The 23261-nt window shown below is 34.4% G+C and overlaps 1 protein-coding gene across 1 annotated transcript in view; it reads left to right on the forward strand.

Moving 5' to 3' along the window:
• LOC136029425 (neuroendocrine convertase 2-like) overlaps positions 1-23261 on the forward strand; it is a 157397-nt gene that overhangs the window by 104867 nt on the left and 29269 nt on the right. Inside the window, exons 7-8 of the mRNA XM_065707806.1 lie at positions 8333-8508; positions 16541-16753. Of these exons, the coding sequence (XP_065563878.1) occupies positions 8333-8508; positions 16541-16753 (389 nt within the window). The remainder of the gene's footprint in view (positions 1-8332; positions 8509-16540; positions 16754-23261) is intronic.

A 23261-nucleotide genomic window follows, 5' to 3' on the forward strand; every position in this document is an offset into this window, starting at 1 on the left:
CCAATACACTAGAAAACTTGGCACCAAATATCTATGCCCACTTTTCCAGAAGCGCTTCCAGGCGAGATAAGTATCCTGAATTTCAGAAGTTCTTTCAATGCAAAGCACTCTCAATTCTTACACCAGTACATACCTGTTGGTTGTCCCTTTGGGCCTGCATAAAGAGGCTTATTGAGCATCGGGTTGCTCTAACCCAGTATTTTACAGAAACCACGTTTGACGATGCAACTGCAACCAAGGACCTTATCTTGTCAACATTACAAAGCAAGTTGACAAAGCAGTACCTTGAATTCATGAACTACTTTCTCGGCCCTTCCAACGAATTTAACACGGTTTTTCAATCTGGGCCTCCACTTTTTCCCTCTCTAAAGACAAGTGTCAGCAAACTTGTGAATGATATTGCGTCTAACTTCATGAAACTGGACTGTATTCGCAGTGTTGGCACGTTTACCGAAATGAATCTTTACCTTTCAAGTGAATACCTGCCTTTAGACTAAACATATGTGGGAATAGCTGCAACCGATTCAATGCGAGAACTCGTAGATGCTCAAGAGCCAAGTGATAATATCGATCTCTTCTACCAGTCTTGTCGAAAATACTATATAGTCCTAATCAAGCAGTTCCATGACCGTTTCAAGCTCGAAGACGAGACTTATGAAATTTGCCTTTGGTTGAACCAAGGAATGCAAGAAATGCGAAGCCAAAATCCCTAAGGCTACTATTTACGAGATTTCCTGTTCTAAGAGCAAAGTGTTGCCACTAGAAAAAAGACGTAAAACGGAGGTCACAGGCAATGACTGATGTCACTGAGCTTGACTTGAGAGGTGCCGATGTTCAAGACCTGTCAGTTTAACAGTACTGGATGAAGATATATAATATGAAGACTCGCAGTGGCAAAATCAAGTACCCGGAATTGTGGAAGTGCATATCACTGATCTTCTCTCTACCTTTCAGCAATATACCAGCTGAGCATTTGTTTAATCTCCGGAAATTGATCAAAACAGACATCCAAAATAATATTGAGAATGTCACACTAGTCTCACTTTTTCAAATCAATTACTGGTTGACAAACAAAGATAAAACTTCATCAACTGTCAGCATACCGAAAGCTGTCCCTGGCTTCAAGACGGAGACAAACGCTACTTACGATGAAGCGCGGGGATGGCACTTAATTAAACTTTCTTATGTGTTTTAAGTATTGTGAAAGATTATATATATATTATTATTTGAAGTAAAAAAAATAATAATTTGAGGGTGCACAATGTTTTTTTCATTTAGATTGTATGGAAATGTAAGACAAAATAATCCTTTTTTTCTAAGGAGAAAATAGAGAGAAATCAGACTTAAAGACAGGGAATTTTAGGGAAAACTGATATAAAAATAGGGAAAATTTAAATTGAAAAGTGGAAGCACTGATTGGTATGTCCCAGCGTTAGCCGGAAATATACAGAGCAATATTATAGTACTAAAGCGTATGGGGGTTTCGTACCTTATGAGTATATGGAAGACAACGAGCGAAATGAAGTTGAAGAGCTTAACTATAAAATGGGAACAGACTTCCCGGAGTGCAATAGTAAAAACAAAACCAATATATGCGTAGAACACGTGTTGAACTGATTCCCCACTATAACATGTACAGTCTCCAGTACACATAAATTTATAAAGTTTACAGATATTCATTGACAATACCATTGACACAAATCAATTGTTAATGGGTCTTTGAAAACTAAAGTTGACAAAAATGAGGCCTAGGGCAACTATGACTAATAAAATTTTAGAAACTTCGACTGTGATACACGATGAGAGAGATATACTGATACTGAATGGAATTGAAGCAGACACAGTTATCAATAAACTGTAATATACAGATGTTTTTTAATGCAAAGATGTAAAAAAAAACTTACTGGAAATCTAAAAATGTATATAAATATGGAACGAATTAACATTTACAATTTCAACAAGTTAAACAAGTTCTATTTAAACACTGAGCAAAGGTTTGTTTATAGGATAAGTCCCGTAGAAGATTTCTTCGCCATTACCAATTCCATCTCCAATATAGGTTTTTTGGAAGAGTAGGACTTGGAAGGGATTGGACAAGAGGCTTCAGATGAGAGGAGTTATTAAGAGGAAAATTACTTCTTCCTGGAAAGGTCTAGGTCTGTGCGAAGTTTACTGACCTAGGTGTTTGCAAAATGTTCAGATTTGTCACTTAGAAGGGAGTGTTGGTGATTTTACGAAGAACTGAAAACTTGAGTGATTGTATAAGGGAAGAATTAGAGGGTGTGGACTCCCATAGCTTGACCATGTTCAAAGTAAACAGAGTCTTAAAAAAGTAATGTCACACGTAAGAATTCCTCCCTCCAAAATTTGCTCATGATCTATATTTTTACTTGAAGTCTATTATCAGACAAGGACTAATAATTCAGAACTAATAAAACGTATAGTTGATTAGGAAACAAAGCATTATTTATGAATTCAAACATAGTGATAAAAGCGTGCGACAAATAAAAGGGTTAAATACACTATCATTTCTTTCACTTTACTACCTATCTATGGTACCTCTTACTCGGAATTCCATTGCTTTCTACCTTTCTAACTCCGCACATATATAATACTTTTTTCTCCCCTATTATATTTTTTATACCATTTTCCTAAAAAGTTTTTTTTCTTAAATTTCCCTATTTATACGATTCTCTATCCATATTTTACCATGCAACATTTTTAATATTCAATTCATAGCTACCCACGGCTGCAAGGGGCTGCTCCTATTAATTATGCCTGTAATTTATAATATTAAAATACAAATTTACAATACATTTCATACGTCTTTAAACTTTAAAATACACTTTTCAATACATTTACATAATTAAGATAAGTTAAAAATCATAACATCATTTTTTTTCTGAACACATCACGTTGCGTCACATTCTACTCTCGCTGGGCCTTGCGTTATTGGGTAGCTACAAATTTCTTTTTAAAAAAAAAAATCCAAAAATCAATCAATTCACAAAGCTGAAACACAAGGGCCGTTGAAGTGGAATAGGAGCTTTTTAAAGCACCAAGAATCTTTACCGTAACGAGGAAGGGTTAGAGAAGGGGGCAGCCCTCATCTTACATACTGAATAATTTCTGTTTGTTTTAGGCTTCAATTGTGCTCCTTAGTTTTAATTTACAAGATTTTTTTGTTTTTTATTTAATCGAGTAATAATTCAAAAGGTCCTTTGCCCTTTTATCTTTCGGTATTTTTTGAAACTGAAAACCCTTAGTTTAAACTTTCTGCCAAAGTCTCATTTAAAATTAATTTTAACATGATTGAATGTAAACTTCATTAAGCTTGATTTTGAAATGTCATCTTCTCAGACTCTGTTGCTAAGAATCATTTTTCGCAAACTAATAAGAGATTTCAGGGGAAAAATAACCTAAAAATTCTCCGGATACTAATTAAAATGAATTCTAATCGGTTTTAAAGGTTATCATATATTATTGAGCAGCCTGCAAACATTTTTTGTCGGAAGATAAAGATAACGACTATAATTTTGTGATCGGTCATTGCAAACAGATCCCTAAGAAAACAACAGTTTCCAGTTAACTGATAAGAAAAAAAAAACAAAATCAGGAAATAAATCTAAAAGTACTAGTAGTCTTAACTACGCATTATAAAGATAATTTTTTGTAGTTTGTTCAGTCTAACTATTGCTGCAAGAGCATAGCAAACAGTTTTCGAAGCAATCTAGGTTCTTTTGTTTCGTTGTTCTAAATATAGTTCTGCTCTTACAAACACAGTTTTTTTCTTTTTAACCTAAAAAGAATGCTTAAGACGTTAAACATTCTTTTAGGATTGACGTTAAATAAGGTGCACCATCTCCAGGTTTCAGCTAAAACGTCAGCTGGAAAATGAAGAGGGTGTGTTGGAGGAGCCACGGAACCATTTGAAATAATTTTGAATGAAAAAATTGTAAACTTTTGTTTTAAGCAAGGTGCAACATGGCTACAGCTCTGTTAAATAGCTAGAGAAGGGACCTGTTGGTAGTAGGATGAATGAGAGGATATTGGTGTATCCTAGCCTTTCAGTCTTAAAATCAAATCAATTGAAATACGTTCTTGCGCGATACCGGTCCAAGATATTGTGTCTAATTTATGCAAACATGCTGGTGGTGGAGGGATCAGGGCGAGAGGGTAGAGAGTCCGGTGACAACTTTGTACCTCCAATAATACGGGTTGGTAATGGCTTTATTCTGCTACTAACGAGCTGCCAAATGTCTAGTTCTTTATTAAAATTTGACAGGAGAGGGGAAGTAACAGGGAGGGTTAGTGCATCCAATTCAAGTTTTGTACTGATTCACAACTTCGGTTTAAATAGTAGTTTCCATGAACAAATTTTATAAAAAAAACGGAACTTGTGTATTATTCAGAACACACTCAATAAGTGAATTTAGGTTAGGTCAGGTTAGGTATCTTCTATCACTATGCGTTCATTCTCGTAATGATCCTTCTCGTGATAGTTTAAAGTCATGTTGTTACATTGACGCACTGTTTTGTTGTGGGCAACAACCCCTTAACCTGAAAAAATATAATTGCCTCTTTTTCAGTCTTTTGCCAATCCAAATCTCCATTTCAAAATCCATGTTCAGACACTATCTTCTGTCACTATGCATAGCAAACTAAATTGAGTTTTGTCTTTATGGCTATGAAACCCTTGTTTTTTCTCGTAAAATGTACCTGCATCGTAGTTTGTCCCACAAAAGAACCTAACTTTACTTATTGAGTGCGTTCTGAGTAACACACAAGTACCAGAAAAACTTATGCCATATATTTGTATCAGCTTGTTAAGATTACTGATCAACATTTAAATACTAAATATCATTTCTCTTAGCTCGAAACTTGATTATCTTGCTATGGGCAAACTTTCTAATATCGGTGGTAACTGAAAAGCAAACGATAATCTCCATTTTCGAAATTTGACAAGAGAGGGGGAGCAATAGGGAGGATTAACGCCTCCAATTCAAGTTTCTGTACTGATTCAGGACTTCCGTTTAAATAGTGTTTGCATTTTGGCTTCATTTAGATCCATCAATGAATTAAAACTATGTCAATAATCAAACAGTTCGTGGTAACGAACTGTAGTAAGGAGCGATCCGGCTCAATAGTAACCAAAACTCTAAAAAAATGGAATTTTGATATCTATAGCTACATCAAAAGAATTACATTTAAATGTTGATTTTAAATATATAAGTCTAATCAAGTTTAGTCTTACCTATCAAAAGCTACGAGCCTGAGAAAATTTGCTTTATTTTAGAAATTAGGGGGAAACTACCCCTAAAAGTCATAGAATCTTAATGAAAATCACACCATCAGATTCAGCGTATCAGATAACCATATTGTTGAAGTTTCAAGCCCCTATCTACACAAATGTGGAATTTTGCATTTTTTGCCAGAAGGCAGGTTATGGGGGCGTGTTTATTTGTTGGTTTGTTTGGTTTTTTCCCCCCAGGGGTGATCGTATCGACCCAGTGGTCCTAGAGTCTTGCGAGAGGGCTCATTCTAATGGAAATGAAAAGTTCTAGTGACCTTTTTAAGTGACCGAAAAAATTGGAGGGCACCTAGGCCCCCTCCCACGCTAATTATTTTACCAAAAACACCAGATCAAAATTTGAAGATAGCCATTTTATTCAGAGTAGTCAAGAAACCTTATAATTATGCCTTTGGCGACGACTTACTCCCCCACAGTCCCCGTGGGAGGGGCCACAAGATACAAACTTTGACCAGTGCTTACATATAGTAATGGTTATTGGGAAGTGTACAGACGTTTCCAGGGGGATTTTTAGGTTGGGGGGGTTGAGAAGAGGGGGTATGTTGGGTGAACTTTCCTTGGAGGAATTTGTCATGGGGGAAGAAAATTTTCATGAAGAAAGCGCAGGATTTCCTAGCATTATTTAAAAAAACAATGAAAAAATAAATATGGGAAAATTTTTTCAACTGAAAGTAAGGAGCTGCATTAAAACTTAAAACGAACAGAAATTACTTCGTATATGTTAGGGAATAATTCCTCATCAACGCCCCGCTCTTTACGCTAAAGTGTTTTGCTGTTTTAAAAAGTAGAGTTAAGAGAAAAAGTCAAACTTTAGCGTAAAGAGCGAGGCGTTGATGAGGAAGCATCCCCTTTCACATACGAAGTAATTTCTGTTCGTTTTAAGTTTTAATGTCGCCCCTTACTTTCCGTTAAAAAAAAACTTGTTTTTTTTTATTTAATAGCAACATGTATCGAGGTGTTTGAAACTACTAATTTATTTCCACGAGAAGGAAAGTGCCACTTAAATTTTCTATGGCTGAATTAAGCATCCAGGATCACCAATTGAGGGAGGGGAGATAAAGGAAGCAATCGCCTCCCTAAATTAGAAAGATACTTTTTTTTCCAAATTCTCATTATACATATAAAACGAAAAATAAAATGTAAAAATTCCCTCATCAATTTTTAAAAATAAGTTATTTTTGTATCTTCATTTTTTACAGAGTAAGAAATCTCATAGATTTTCTTGAACTGGTACCCCTGCCTGGACCAGGTTGAGATTAAAATAAACGACTAACATGACTTAGCATAAAGTTGTTGGATGCATCACCCCTTTCCAGCGATCCCTGCACAAGTGACTATATTCAGGGCCCAATTTGATTGTTGGCTAAATAAAATTGCATATTTGATCACATAGTATTGACCGGGAGACTAGATGGCACTATATGTTTCAAAAGGAATGAAAAGCTGTGATCTAGCTTTTTTGAATCCTTTACACGCATAATGTTCAGTGAACCAATTTTGCTTCTGCATGGGTATACATGGAGGAAATCGGGAAGCGTTTCCGCCTAGTTAGAGCACATTGTCCCGAAACTTGTCTAAAATGAATCAAAACATCGTGCAGCCGGCTATTCTAAAGTATATTTATTTATATCTCATAAAAAAAATGACGGTTATATAGAATTTTAGATTTATTAGTTTGAGATTTAATAGATGCTATTTAAAGGAAAAAATGGTTTTAAATTGGAATTTACCACAAGCAAAACTGCAACTATCACGATAAGTGGCTGCCTAAAAGAAATCGTAATGCAAACTGGCAATAGACGGATATAATTATACCACTCCCACAACCTATAAATGAATAGTATTTATAAAAAAATACGAACAAAATAATTTTAAAAAAAATAACGGAGAAGAAAAAAAGTTAAGAAATCTGCAGACTTTTCAAATAAGACCAGGAGAAAAATCATATTTATAACAACCAATAATAATGATAATAATAAAAAAACACGTGTGCTTAAATTCTATTTCCTGTTTCCCATTTCGCTTTCTGTAATCTACAGCTATTCCAACTTTTTTTTGTGCTTTTATCCATGACATGTCAAAGAAAGTTTTTATACAATCCTAATAAGAGCTTATGCCAGATTCGCCTCTTACTCACTCAGACTATCTGTCTTGGCTTTTTCTACAATTAGTCATGGCTTGATACCCACAACTACTTGATTTTAATTCCAAATCAAAGTCAAACAAGATATGAGGGAGGATCATTAATTTTTTTTTCACCAAGATGGGATTTTCGATGAGACAACATGATTGATTAGCTGTTTTCAGGCATTTATTTATTTATGGATGTTTCATAGCGAGGAGATAGTTTTATTGACAGAGTAGGTTAAAATGAAATTGTATTTTAATATTTCTATTCATTTGATACCACCCTTTGCCTTCTTTTAATGCTTTAATGGTCCTCTTATTTTTATCAACAAACCAGAAACAAGACTCCAGTTTTTTTACTTTCTGCAATATGTTGCCTTGATCAGCCAAAAATTACCAATTTGATTGGAATAAGATCCATCAGCTGACCCTCCCACAAATCTTTTTACTTTTATGTCTATTTTTGCTGTTTTTCTTCTTTTTTTCCGATCTTTTTTTTCAAGTTTGTACTTGTTTATACATGTCCGTCTTTTGCTATTCCGACGAGGGCAGATTATGTTTATACCTGTCATGGATATGTTTATACCTGTGGATAATCTTCTGGAATTTCGTCTCTTTTAGTGAGAGGCACATTTAATCATTCAAACATACCAGTAAAAACACCATTACTCAAATTCCTTATCCCCTAGATTTTATTCAGCAAAATATCCCTAATCCAAAAGAGTCGTCAGGTATCATTAAAATTTATAAATATTAACTTTAAAATATATTTAAAATTCCGGTCTTCCTGTTTACAGCATTTTGATAAATTGTGTCCTAATAGTCCATGCAGCAATAGCCCAACAACAATATGACTTTAGATTTTTTCAGTAGTAATTACTCAGTTACTTTTAGGAATACGTATGCTTGATCAACCATATATGACTGATCTAATTGAAGCAAATTCCATGGGCCATGAGCCAAATTTGATCGATATTTATTCAGCCTCGTGGGGCCCTACAGATGATGGAAAGACAGTTGACGGACCAAGAAATGCAACTATGAGGGCGATCGTTAGAGGAGTCAACGAGGTGAATTTGATAAAACATTTTTAATCTTGTAACTATGCACATAACCAAGAGACACATAATTACTAAAGACATATATAGGAAAAAAGGCATCAACTCTTATAAAGTGAAACAAGACTTAGATCAAGGTTTTTGTTTTTGTACTTTTGTAGTATTCAGAACATACTCAATAAGTGAAGTTAGGTAATTCGTGAAAAAAACTACGATGCAGGCACATTTTAATTAGGTAAACCTAACCTAACCTAAAGGTTCCTTCTCGTAAGAGTATAAAGTCATCTTGTGTCCATTGACGCACTCTTTTTTTGTGGGCAACAACCCCTTATCCTGGAAAAATATAATTGTCTCTTTTTCAGTCTTTGGCAAATCCCAAATCTTCATTTCAAAATCCGTGTCCAGACATTATCTTCTATCACTATGCGTAGCAAACTAAATTGAGTTTTGTCTTTGCGGCTATGAAACCAGATTTTGTCTTAAAATGTACCTGCATCGTAAATTTTTCTCGAAAGAACCTAAATTCACTTATTGAGTATGTTCTGAATAATACACAAGTACTTTTGTTTCTTTATTCTAAACTGGTTCTGTCTCTCCTTTTACTGTTTCGTTACTTTACACATTCTTTGCATGGAAAATAGAAAGAAAGAGAAACCAAGAAATTAAGCGTTGTTTGTCGAATAATCAAGAACCAAACACCCCCCTCCCATAAATCTATTCATGAATATATATGTAAGTACTACTACTACTACTACTAATAACTCACTGCAGCACCAAGCCGCCTTAGGCCAGCACAGCTACGCACGCTCCTCCACCAACCTAATCTATTTAAAGCCTCCCTCTTTACACCCTCCCAGGAAGTTCCCATTTCCTTTAAATCTTTATTTATGACATCCTCACAACCCAGACAAGGACGACCTACTTTCCGTGTAGCCCCAGACGGTTGGCCAAAAAGGACAATCTTCGATAATCTGTCATCGCGCTTGCAAATTTATTTGAAACAAATTAATCAACTTAACTATTAATCAACAATGAAACAAAGGGTAATGGGATTCAAGTAAATTCTGTGGATCCTCTTTTAGCCAAATTTTATTGATATTTATTCAGCCTCTTGAGGTTCCGCACTTGTTAGAAAAAACAGTAAGTAGACCAAGAAAAACCACTTCGAGTGCAATCGTAAGAGAAGTCAATAAGGTAAATCAAATAGAAAGAAGGAACTCCGTGTTTAAACATGTCAAATGAGTGATCAACAAATACTAAACATTAAATTTAGTGGTAAAACCAAATATAGTTAAAAACTGGCAATTGAATTGAGCCAGATAATAATAATAGTAATTATGGTCCTTAATAAAAACACATAGGAAACATGAAGTAAAAGAAAAATTGAAAGAAAACAGAACAAAAACAACATTTATTAAGAAATCAATTTTATGAATGAACAAACATGCGAGGTAGCTTGTGGTTTCTCATGTTTTTCAGTGGCTCTTGCTAACAGTTATCAGGAAATTATATAAGCTTATTTTTAATGTATGGAACCTTATGCTTAGAGGCGAGTTATTTTTACATTTTACTTTTTTTTACATTATTACTTGAAAATTTAATTTGTAAAAAAAACACCCTGCAAGATTTTATTATTGGAAACTTTGATGTATAAGACCTAAAAGAATTAAGGTTTGAAATTAACAACTTTTCAGGTCGTTTTTCCTTTCAAACCCGCTGTCACTTTCCTATAGCCACAAGAACTTCAAATCAAACAGTCTATGGTAACAAACTGTAAGTAAGGAGCGACCCAGCTCAACAGTTACCGAAAATCTAAAAAACAGAATTTTGATACCAATAGATGCATCAAAAGAATCGGATTTTTACACTGATTTTAAATAGATAAGTTTAGTCAAGTTTAGTCCTACCCTCTAAAATTTACGAGCCTGAGAAAATTTGCCCTATTTTCAAGAAGAAGGGGGAAATACCCACTAAGAGTCATAGAATCTTAATGAAAATCACACCATCAGATTCAGTGTATCAGAAAACCCTTCTGTAGAGGTTTCAAGCTTCAATCTGCACAAATGTGGAGTTTTGTATTTTTTGCCAGAAGAACGATCACGGATGCGTGTTTATGTGTTGTTGATTTTCCCAAGGGTGATTGTATCAAGCCAGTGGTCCAAGAATTTCACAAGAAGGCTCATTCGAAGGGGAAATTAAAAGTTCTAGTGCCCTTTTAATGCGACAAAAAATTGGAGGGCAACTAGGCCTCCTCCCATGCTCATTTTTTCACAAAGTCACCGGATCAAAATTTAGAGATAGCCATTTTGTTCAACATAGTCGAAATGTCTAATAGCTATGTCTTTGAGGACGACTTAATCCCCACAGTCCCCGGTGGAAGGGCCGTAAGTTATGAACTTTGTCATTGCTTACATATAGTATTTGTTACTGGTAAATATACAGACGTTTTCAGGGGGATTTTTCTGGTGGGGGGATTGGGTTACGTGGGAGGATTTTTTCATGGAGGAATTTTTCATGGGAAGATGATTTCCATGAAGGGGGTGCTGGATATACCAGAATTATTTAAAAAACGATCAAATATTAAATTAAGAAAATTTTAAGTTTTTTCAACTGAAAGTAAAGAGTAAGGTTAAAGATTTAAATGAACAAAAACTATTGCACATATAAGAGGGTTCGTCCACTCTTCAATACCTCGCTCTTTACGCTAGAGTTCAAATTTTGTAAAGTAATGGTTGATATAAGCAATAATTTGTTTTTAATATTTTCCGGCCAATCTTAGCATTTAATTTTACGTTAAGCAGCTTTATAACTATGATTTTTATGTGACAATAAACCAAAGATATTGTATGTGTTCGGCTTGTGGTTTTTATTAAATAATAAAAAAAACAAGTTTTTTCCGACTGAAAGTAATGAATAACATTGAAACTTAAAACGAACATAAATTATTACGTATATCAAACAGTTCGTGGTAACGAACTGTAGTAAGGAGCGACCCGGCTCAATAGTAAACGAAACTTTAAGAAACGGAATTTTGATACCAATATGTATATCAAAAGAATTGGATTCTTGTGCTGATGCTAAATATATAAGTTTCATCAAATTTAGTCTTACTCATCAAAAGTTACGAGCCTAAGAAAATTTGCCTTGTTTTGGAAAATAGGGGAAAACACACACTAAAAGTCATACGATCTTAACCAAAATCACACAATCGCATTCAGTGTATCAGAGAATCCTACTGTAGATATTTCAAGCTCTTATCTACAAAAATGTGAAACTTATTATTTTTTGCCAGAAGACCGATGACGGGTGCGTGTTTATTTGTTTGTTTTTTTTCCAAAGGTGATCGTAACGACCAAGTGGTCCTAGAATTTTGCAAAAGGGCTCATTCTAAAGGAAATTAAAAGTTCTAGTGCCCTTTTTAAGTGACCAAAGAAATTGGAGGGCACATAGGCCCCCTCCCACGCTCATTTTTTCCCAAAGTCAACGGATCAAAATTTTGAGATAGCGATCTTGTTCAGCATAGTAAAAAAAAATAATGACTATGTCTTTTGGGCTCACTTACTCCCCCACAGTCCCCAGGGGAGAGGCTGCAAGTTACACACTTTGACCAGCGTTTACATACAATGATTATTTGGAAGTTTAGAGACCTTTTAGGATGATTTTTTGGTTGGGGGGTTGAGGCGAGGGGGCTACGTGGAAGGATCTTCCCTTGGAGGAATTTGTCATGGGAGAAGAGAAATTCCATGAAGGGGGCGCAGGATTTTCTAGCATTATTTAAAATAAAAAAAAAACAGTGAAAAAATAAATATGAAAAAGTTTTTTCAACTGAAAGTAGGGACCAGCATTAAAACTTAAACGAACAGAGATTGTTACGCATGTGGGGGGGGGGCGTCCATCTCTTCCTAAATAGATCGCTCTTTACGCTAAAGTGTTTTTAGTAATTTCAACTATTTATTCTACAGCCTATGTGATTCAGGGGTCAATCTTAAAGAATTGGGACAAAATTAAAGCTTTAGTGCAAAGAGTGAGGCATTAACGAGGGGGCAAACCCCCTCCTATACATAATAAAAATATACGAATATAGAAGTTCGTCACGTGAGTTAATTTACAAGTTATGTATATTTTTTACTAATAAAAACTTTCGTTAAAAATAAAAAATTCCAATTGCCTTTTTAAGTAACCGAAAACTTTGGAGGGCAACTGATCAAAATCAAAACTAATCAAACTAATAAAATCTGATCAAAACTAAGAGAAAGCCAATTAGCAAGAAAAATTAATACGTAAATTTTGTTTTTATTATTCATTTGTGGAGAGCAAAATTAAAACCTGCCTAAATTCAGAAACGTCCAGAAATTAAATAAAAAAAACAAGTTTTTTTAACTGAAATTAAGGAGCGACATTAAAACTTAAAACGAACAGAAATTACTCCATGTATGAAATGGGCTGTTCCTCCCTCAACGTCTCGCTTTTTACGCTAAAGTTATTTACTGTTTAATAAGTAGAATTGAGAGAAAGAGTAAAACTTTAGCGTAAAGAGCGGGACGTTGAGGGAGGAACAGTCCCTTTCATACTCGGAGTAATTTCTGTTCGTTTCAAGTTTTAATGTTGCTTCTTACTTTCAGTTAAAAAAAATTCTTTTTTTGTTGAATTTCTGGTCTTTTAAAGATCTATTCTTCCATTCATTTCAGTTATTTCAAAATGGCTCAACTTGTGACTCTCATTTTCATAAAAGTATTTTTGACCCATTTTGTTACTATGCCTTACAAAATTAGTTCCACAAATATCGCTTATTTAAGTTACGCGGGATAATATTTCCTTGGACAAATTTCACGTGGGGGAAGAAAATTTTCCATTGAGGGGGAGCCGAATTTCCTGACAAAATTTGAAAAATAACCAGCAATTAAGCAAAAATCAAGTTTTTTCCACTGAAAGTAAGAATTAACATTAAAACTTAAAACGAACAGAAAATATTACGTATATGAGATAGATTGCCCCTTCTCAGTAGCTTGCTCTTACGCTAAAGTTTCTTTTTTAACTTTTACAAGAGGCTATTATTCTAATTATATAGTCTTTGTGGTTCAAGAGTCATTCTTAAATAATAAAACAAAAATCAAACTTAGGTTATTATAAGGTTATTATTAGTTAAAAAAAAAGTAAAATTAATATGTAAATTTCGTTTTAATTATTCATTTACGGTGACCCAAATTCAAAACCTGCTATAATTCAAAACGTTCAGAAATTAAATAAAAAAAACAATTTTTTTTAACTGAAAGTGAGGAGTGATATTAAAACTAAAAACGAACGAAAATTATTCCATATATGAAAGGTCTGTCCCCTCCTCAGTCCCACTCTTCAAAGTTTGATTCCTTCTCACAACTTTACTTTATAAAACAATAAAAAAAAACTTAGCGTAAAGAGCGAGGCGCTGAGGAGGGGACAACCCCTTCATATACAGAACAAATTCTGTTTGTTTTAAGTTTTAATGTTGCTACTTACTTTCAGTTAAAACCTGTTTTTTATACTTAGTACAAAGATAATACTATCTAAGGGGTCTAACAATGTGGTGCATTAACAAATAGAGTAAACAAACTGCGAGCAGCCTAAAATGGTATAAAAAATTAAATGATTTTGTATAGACCCACACAATTATATTTATCTCAAATAGCAAATTTTCCTGAATAGCCAACTTGTATGTTTCCTTGTGAATTATCTAAAATTTACTATGTATAATCACCATGTTGGAACAAAAGGAGGCGCCAACCCTGTAAAAATACCCTCCTTTTCTGAATTTATGAAAATCTTCTTAACCCAAGGCTTTTTTACAGGAATCTCAATGCTACGTAAGTTCTGAATGTCTGGAATCGGCACTGAAACTATATTCTTATGATGAATATAGTGTTGTCAGCACGAGTTTACTAGAGTTTCTACTGAAGAAGTTCATTCCTTTCCTACCACTCGGTTTTAAACGGTTGTAACAGTTAATAGCACATTAAAAGACAATATAAAATAGATAAACAAACAAACACTGAATAAATATTAGAATGGTCAAATTTTCCCTCTCAAGTTAATTTCTATATTTATAAATGTTTGGTATATGAGCTTGTTATGTTTTTGTCTTTTAAGGTGCAGCCAGTTCGACTTTATATTAATTGTATAAAATTTGTGATTTTTAACTTATTAGGCCATGTAAAGTAGCAAAGAAGGACTGATAAGAAAAAATAAATATTACTTTGAAATAAATCCGATTTTTGCCTAAATTCATCGCGAGAACCCAACCGCCTTTCTAATACCACTAATATATTTAACTTTCAACTATTCCCAGCATTGCAAAGGTTCCTCCTAACTTAGTTTTGATTTTTACTTGCTTAATTTTGGCTTTCAAACTCTTATGAAGCAGGACCTATTTTTTATTTGCTCTCCTTGGATCCTACAAAATGATTGAACATAGTTGATTGGCCAAGAAATACTACAGTAAGAATAACTTTAAAATGAGTCAAATATGTAAATAAATAGAGAGGGAAAGGAAAGTTGAGATTTCAATATGAGCGTTGATGTTGATACGTTGATTAACTGGTAACTAAATGTTATGTGAAAGATTGACTGGTCAAAAGAAAATAGTAAAAAAGTCTTATAAAAAAAGAGCCGTGGATGATATACTTTTTGTTACTATGTATTTTAGAACTAGCATTTTAATTATATTTTCAATCCAAGAGATGGCGAAAATATTCTAAAAATATAGTAAAATATTCTGATTATAAGAAAAAGTCAGGTCACAGAAGCATGTCCAAAGAAAAAAAAAGAGAATTAGCTAGACATTTTCGTACAAATCGTAAAGAACAATTTCATTCGTAAGCTTTATTATGAAATTTCACACGCGAATATTCATAAATGAACTAGTTTGGTCAACTCGGTATGTGAATCACTAAAGACTGGCTTTGGTGGCTTGGACATGAGTAATGGGGAGCACAATACTCCTAAAGATACCTCTTTAGCGTAACCGTACTAGAGCAAAATTTGGTCGAATGACCCACATATTCCTGCCAGTACATGATCAACATTTATTCGACTTTTACTGAATAAGAGAATAGACCAGTTATTATAATATCTAATATTCAGGTCATGAGAATTGCATGAATAAATTTTTTATTTTGGGTGGTTTGAAACTGGTCTTGACAAACGCTTGGGTAAAGTAAATGGGATATATTTTATAATACAAACCAAATTTTAATAAATAAAACAGTGACAAATCTGCTATCACTTTTTTTATTCTGACATGAGTTTGGATTGAATAAACCAGCAAATTTATGCTCCCCAATGAATCAATGCTATGGCATTTTCCTTGAAGGAACTTATGGTCATCCGTTTCCCTCCTCCAAGGGCCCCAAATACTCTTCCCCCCTGCTTGCCCCATTTTTTAAACTAAGGTATTTTCTCAGCTTTTTTTTCATAGGCCAGAGTTTTATTTTTCTTAGTGACAAATAATATAATGGGAAAGAAAGACTATTGAATGCATCGTTGTTTACGCTAAGAGGTTAAACCAAGACCAGAAATTTTTTTGATATTTTTTAATTAGCGAGAGTCAATTTTTCTTAATGACATTATAATACCATTAAAAAGAATGACTAGAGAATGCCTCGCTGCTTACACTAAGAGGTGGTACCAAAACCAGAGGATTTTTGAGATTTTTCATAGGCTAGAGTTTGTTTTTGTTGATGACATTCTAATAGCATTGGAAAGAACGACCATTGAATACCTGGCCAATCCATTTAATCCAAGTAGTCTCTTCCCTATAATTTTCCAGGTATATCTTGGAAATGTTTTAAATAAGTGTACTTTCAATGGCCAAGAATTGACAGTGGAAACGTTAATTTGAAATTTTTTACTCCCCTGTTTTCTCTGTAAACTTAGCTTTAGAGTATAATAAACAAGTTTTGCCGTTTTTCCACTCAGAAACTTCTTAAGGTTTTGATTATGATTTCAAATGACTAAAACTTAAAATTGACTGCCTTATCTTAAATTTAAGCCTTGAATTACACTCTTTAAGGGTCGTAATGGACTTGGAAACATTTACGTCTGGGCATCTGGAGATGGGGGTGCAGACGATGACTGTAATTGTGACGGGTATGCGGCTTCAATGTGGACTATATCTATTAATTCTGCAATTAATGATGGCCAGAATGCTCACTATGATGAAAGTTGTTCGTCAACTCTAGCATCAACTTTTAGCAATGGAGCAAAGGATCCAAACACTGGAGTGGTCAGTACTTCATTTTTCTTGCTAGTATTTGTTCTCATTTTATTTTATTTTTTTTTGTCATAGGCACAATTTCTTGAGGGCCCATAGGGAGTCTCTTTGGGTTTCTATTTATATATGGACCAGCCATTACTTAAGAATGAAATTAGCGAGGTGGCTCAATGCCATAACATTAAGAAGTATGAGTATGATACATACTCTTGCCTAAGATAATACCGTTGTTAGCTGACAGTCGTAAATCGTAAATCAGAATTACTAACCATTATTTTGTTTGTTTTGTCAAAAGTTAATTTAAAAATAAGAAAAAAATATGAAAATCTGATGTAAATTGCAAGAAATATTCAAAATTTAATTTGAATAATGAGAAGGTGGTGTAGAGCATAACTAGAAAAGCAGCTTTCATGTAAATATCTGAAAAGGTAATATATTCGAAAGGGAAACATGTAAAATTAAAAAGATATTAAGAATAAAAATTTTTCTTCGAATTTTTTCTTTGGGAAAGAGGTTTTGGTAAAAGGTTTGCAGTAATATATGATAGGCACAATTTATTTTTTGAAAAAAAATAAGAATAACTTTCTCGCTTCAACAACTTCGTAGAACAAAGCTTTTTTTTCAAGATTTTCCATTTTTTTTTGTAACTATGTAGAATGGATGAATGAGCGAATTAATTGAAAAAGTGTAAGAATCACAAGTTTTGCTTTAGAACTGTAATATGGTAAAGATTGTTGCAGTTAATTTTGCAGTTATATTGAATAAATGCAACTAGAATATTTCTGCATATATTTGGTGTGAGTCGTTCTTTAAGAACGACTCCTGAAATACAAAGGCTGTTTAGTTAAAATAAGAAAGCCTTTTTAAATATTCTACAAAAACCTTTACCGCAAAGAGCAAAGTATTGATTAGGGGGCAGCCTCCCCCCGTAAACGTAATAATTTTGGTTTGTTTTAGCTTTTGATGTTACTTTCGGTTTAAAAAACCTTTTTATGGCACTTGGTATTAACCAGGTGACATATAGCGATCGCAAATTCTGTCTGTCTGTCGGACTGTCGGTATGTCCCAGTTTTGCCACTTTAGGCACTTCCAGGTAAGCTAGGACGATGCAGTTTTGCTGGCGAATCAGGGACCGGACCAGATTAAATTAGAAGTAGTTATTTTCCTAATTTGACCGTCTAAGGGGGAGTGGGGGGGCCGGTTAATCCAGAAAAAAATAGAAAAAATGAAGCATATTTAACTTACGAACGGGTGATGGAATCTTATCGAAATTTGATGTTTGCAAGTTTATCGTGTGTCAGAGCTCTTATTTTACATCTGACCAGATTCGGTGACATTGGGGGAGTTGGAGGGGGGAACCTAAAATCTTGTAAAACGAGTAGAGTGGAGTGATCGGGATGAAACTTGGTGGGGAAAATAAGCAGAAGTCCTAGATACGTTATTGACATAACTGGAAAGGATCTGCTTTGTTTGGGGAAGTTGAGGGGGAGGGTTAATTCTGAAAAATTAGAAAGAAATGAGGTATTTTTAACTTACGAGGGAGTGATCAGATCTTAATGAAATTTGAAGTTTGGAAGGATATTGTGTCTCAGAGCTCTTATTTTAAATCCCGAGTGGATCCATTGACATTGGGGGGAATTGAGGGGGGAATCTAAAATCTTAGAAAACGCTTAGAGTGGAGGGACTAAGATGAAACTTGGTGGGAAAAATAAGCACAAGTCCTAGATACGTGGTTGACATAACCGGAACGGATCCACCCTCTTTGGGGGAGTTTGGGGGAAGGGGTTTAATTCTGAAAAATTAGAAAAATGAGGTATTTTTAATTTACGAAGGAGTGATCATTTCTTAAAGAAATTTTATATTTAGAAGGACCTCGTAGCTCAGATATCTTATTTTAAATACCGACTGGATTCAGTGTCATTGGGGGAGGGGGAACCGGAAACCTTGGAAAACGCTTAAAGCAGAGATATCAGGAGTAAACTTGGTGGGAAGAATAAGCACAAGTCCAAGATATGTGAATGAAACAACCGGACCGGATCCGCTCTCTTTGGTGGAGTTGGGGGGGGATTAATTGGGTAAAATTAGAAAAAATGAGCTATTTGTAACTTACGAACGAGTGATCAAATCTTAATGAAATTTGATATTTAGAAGGATCTTGTGCTCTAGAACTCTGTTTTTGAATCCTGACCAGATCCGGTGACATTGGGGGGAGTTGGAGGGGGAAAGCGGAATTCTTGGAAAACGTGAAAACCGAGATATCTTACGAATGGGTGATCGAATCTTAATGAAACTTGATGTATAGAAGAATCTTATGGCTCAGATGCTCCATTTTCAATTAGAATTGGATCCGAGGACATAGAGGGTTGGAGGGGGGAAACAGGAATCTTGGAAACCGGAAATCTTGGAAAACACTTAGAGTGGAGAGATCGGGATGAAACTTGATGGAAAAAATAAACATAAGTTATAGATACGTGATTGACATAATTGGAACAGATCCGTTCTATTTGGAGAAGCTGGGGGTGTGTGTTAATTTGGAAAAATTAGAAAAACTGAGGTATTTTTAACTTAAGAACAGTTGTCCAGATCTTAATGATAGTTGATATTTAAAAGGAACTCATGTCTCACAGCTCTTATATCAAATCCCGACCATATCTGTGGACATTGGGGGGAGTTGGAGTGGGAAATTGGAAATCATGGAAAACGTTTAGAGTGGAGGAATGGGATGAAACTTGGTGGGTTGAATAAGCAAATGTTGTAGATATGTGATTCACGTAACCGTACTGGATTTACTCTCTTTGGGGGAGTTAGGGTGTGGGGTTCAGTGCTTTGGCGAGTTTGGTGCTTCTGGACGTGCTAGGACGATGAAAATTGGTAGGCGTGTCAGGGAGCTGCACAAATTGATTTGATAAAGTCGTTTTCCCTGATTCGACCATCTGGTGGGCTGAAGGGAGAGGAAAAATTAGAAAAAATGAGGTATTTATAACTTACGAGTGGGTGATTGGATCTGAATGAATTTTGATATTCAAAAGTACATCGTGACTCAGAGCTCTTATTTTAAATCCCGACCGGCATTAAGCATCTTATTTTCCTTCTAAATCAATATATTGATTCTTAGAATTTTGCTAGAGCTCATACCATATGAGCTCTTGGCTATTCCGGCCTCGTCACAAGTGCCATATGTGCTCTTAGCTCTTATCATTATTTAATTTCAGTCTAAACCAATTATCGTTGAATATATCGTTAATCAAGAATTTTTTGTTGACCCCATATGTAGGTGAAATTTGTACTAAATCTAGAAATGTACCTAAGGATTGTATTGTCCATACTTTTATATTCAAACGGCCTCAGATCTCAGAGATCAAATCTTTGCCAGAAGCGGAAGGGACGAGGAAGCGATTGCTAGTGTCCTAGTGTCCTACTTGATCTATTTCATGGATCAGACTCGATACTTTTTCTTTGAGTAAGGTGCATATGGCACCTAAACTGTTATACTCAGGGTATCAATTAGAATGGGTTGTCAGATTTCAGCTAAACTTAGCAAAAAGTAGGGCCGTATCAAGGATTGTTTTGAGGGAGGGGGTACCAAAATAATTTTGGTTGGAGGGGTTATCAAAAGAATGAAAAAGATCTGATTTACCTTTCTGATAAACTTGACCTGATATCAATAAGGGAAAGGAGTCCCTAAATTTTTATCATCTGCCAAGAGATGCTCCTGTAGGCTATGCTGACAAAACCTGACATGAGATTCCAAGTAATTTCATTCCGATTCTGTTTAATAGACTTCTGCATTTATTTGAACTCTTAAAAAGTTTCAATAAAGGTAAATAATAAGATTTTGAACAAAAAGAAAGAGAAAATTAGAAATATTAAGTTTATTAATCAATGAACAGAAAATACAATCAAAAAGAAATACAATCAATCTAAATAGAAATTAGAATAAATAAATACACCAAACGTAAAGATAACAGACACAGATATAGATGAACAAATAAATCCTTAAAATATTAAAAACTAAAAGAAATTTTAACGTCAAATATCAAACAAAACAAAAATTAGTACAAACTGCAGTTTGGCTACCCCCCCCCCCTAAACCGTTCACTTTTTAAAGGCTACTGCGTCATTCGCGTTTCATTGAAAACTATCTGTATTTGAAACAGAGTGATTTAAATTTTTAAAACATCAACGAAAAGAAATAATTAATCACTGTAATAATCGAGATGACCTGAAGGATCTATTAATAGTAAACTGAATGTTTAATATACAAAGATATCAATTCCGTGAAATCTCAGCTGTTCAAGATTCAAGACTTTATCTAACAATATTTTTATATATTTTTCGTTTTTATAATTACAAGGAAATGCTCAAAATATTTTGTTTTCAGTACAAATGACACAATTACTTTAGTAGTTTTATAGTTAGGCCAAATACATAGTATTGGTAGTTTACTATGTAGTTTACCACAGTAGTTTACCACATAGTTTTATAGTTAGCATTAGCCAAACTCCTGTTTGTATCGATTTTACCGGTATAAGTTTAACCCGTGAATTCATTTTAATGTCTACTTACTTTACGATTTATTTATTCATCTAAATCAGTATCTGCTATCTTTACGTTTGATGTTATTGTTTATTGTAATTTCTGTTCGTTTTCAGCTTCATTTATTTTTTTATAGTAGTTTCTTGGTCTTTTATGTTGAAATTCTTATAGGACTTTATCTCTGTTCTACTACTACTACTACTACTAATAATAACTCACTGCAGCACCAAGCCGCCTGAGGCCAACACAGCTACGCACGCTCCTCCTCCAACCTAATCTATTTAAAGCCTCCCTCTTTACACCCTCCCAGGAAGTTCCCATTTCCTTTAAATCTTTATTTATGACATCCTCCCAACCCAGACAAGGACGACCTGCTTTCCGTGTAGCCCCAGACGGTTGGCCAAAAAGGACAATCTTCGGTAATCGGTCATTCTTCATCCGTAGAACGTGGCCTAGTCATCTCCTAAGTTTATTACTTTTCTTTGAAAAGCTATTACTTTTCATAAAGTTAAAAGAAATCTCTTCTTTTTTTGAACGCCAACATATCATATTTGTTAACATAATAGATATTTTTTCCAGTTTTTCAGGTTTTCGGCTTAGGAATTAAAATACCGGTTTCTAATTAAACTGTTAAGGTGCCTAGGGTTATCTGACCATTTGACCATTGTCTGACCATTGTCTGACCATTGTCTGACATTGTCTGATCATTGTCATTTATCTGACCATTTGTCTTTGACTATTTTTGACCAATATAATCATACTATGAGTTTCGTTTAATTTAAATTAAGGTTTGGAACAGTTCTTGAACTAAGCGTAATCAATAGTTGTTTGTGTACAAAAAATATTTCAAGAATCCTCCAGGATAATGTTCAAAATGTTACATTTAAATAAAATTGAATGAGAGAATGAATATATATGTCAGAGGCATCACTCAGCTCTCTTTATTCCTGACTCTTTAAACTTTTTCTATCCTGTACCTGAGGGTTTGCTAAGCGCGATGTGGAAAAGATGCCTTGCTGACAGTCAGGATAAATATAACGTCGTTTGGTTGGATTCAACATCTTCCTCAACGTTTATAACTTAATGCCGTAGCCGTTCTTAAGATATTTCACATATGCCCTTTTGACAAGATGGATGCAAGTAGGGTCTTTGGATTTATTTCAACGTTCATCTCAACATTCCCTCGAAATTTTGATTTAATGCGGTTACCGTTACTAAAATAGGGCACTCGTCATTTTGACAGCCTGGATGCACATAGTATATTTTGATTTAGTTCAATATCTACCTCAATATTACCTGAAAGTTTGAACTCATTGCCATTAGCTGTTTCTAACATACTACTGATGCGCCCTTTTTACAACCGGGATGCATACAGTGTCTTTTGAATAGGTTCAATTTACTTTGCAACATTCTCTGAAAGTAGTTTGAACTCATTGCCATTAGCTGTTTCTAACATATTACTGATGCGCCCTTTTTACAACCGGGATGCATATAGTGTCTTTTGAATAGGTTCAACTTACTTTGTAACATTCTCTGAAAGTTTCAACTTAACAACCTCAATTGTTTTTGAGATACTCAAGATATGCCGTTTTGACATCCTGGATGCACTTAAATTCTTTTGATTTAATTTAATAGTAGTAGTAGCAATAATAGCAGTAGTACTGGTAGTAGTAGTAGCAGTAGTAGTAGGCACAGTATTAGTAATAGTAAAGCAGCAGTAGTAGTAGTAGTAGTAGTAGTAGTAGTAGTAGTAGTAGTAGTAGTAGTAGTAGTAGTAGTAGTTGTAGTAGTAGTAGTAGTAGTAGTAGTAGTAGTAGTAGTAGTAGTAGTAGTAGTAGTAGTAGCAGTAGCAGCAGTAGTATCAGTAGTAGTAATAGTAATAATAATAGTAGTGGTAGTAGTCGCAGTCGTTAACAGTCACAATTGCAGCTGAGAGTAATCACAGTCGTAGTCGGAAGTAGTTTTAGTCGTAGTTTTAGGTAGC

This window comes from Artemia franciscana, chromosome 7 (assembly GCF_032884065.1).
Source record: "Artemia franciscana chromosome 7, ASM3288406v1, whole genome shotgun sequence".
Taxonomy (NCBI): Eukaryota; Metazoa; Arthropoda; class Branchiopoda; order Anostraca; family Artemiidae; genus Artemia; species Artemia franciscana.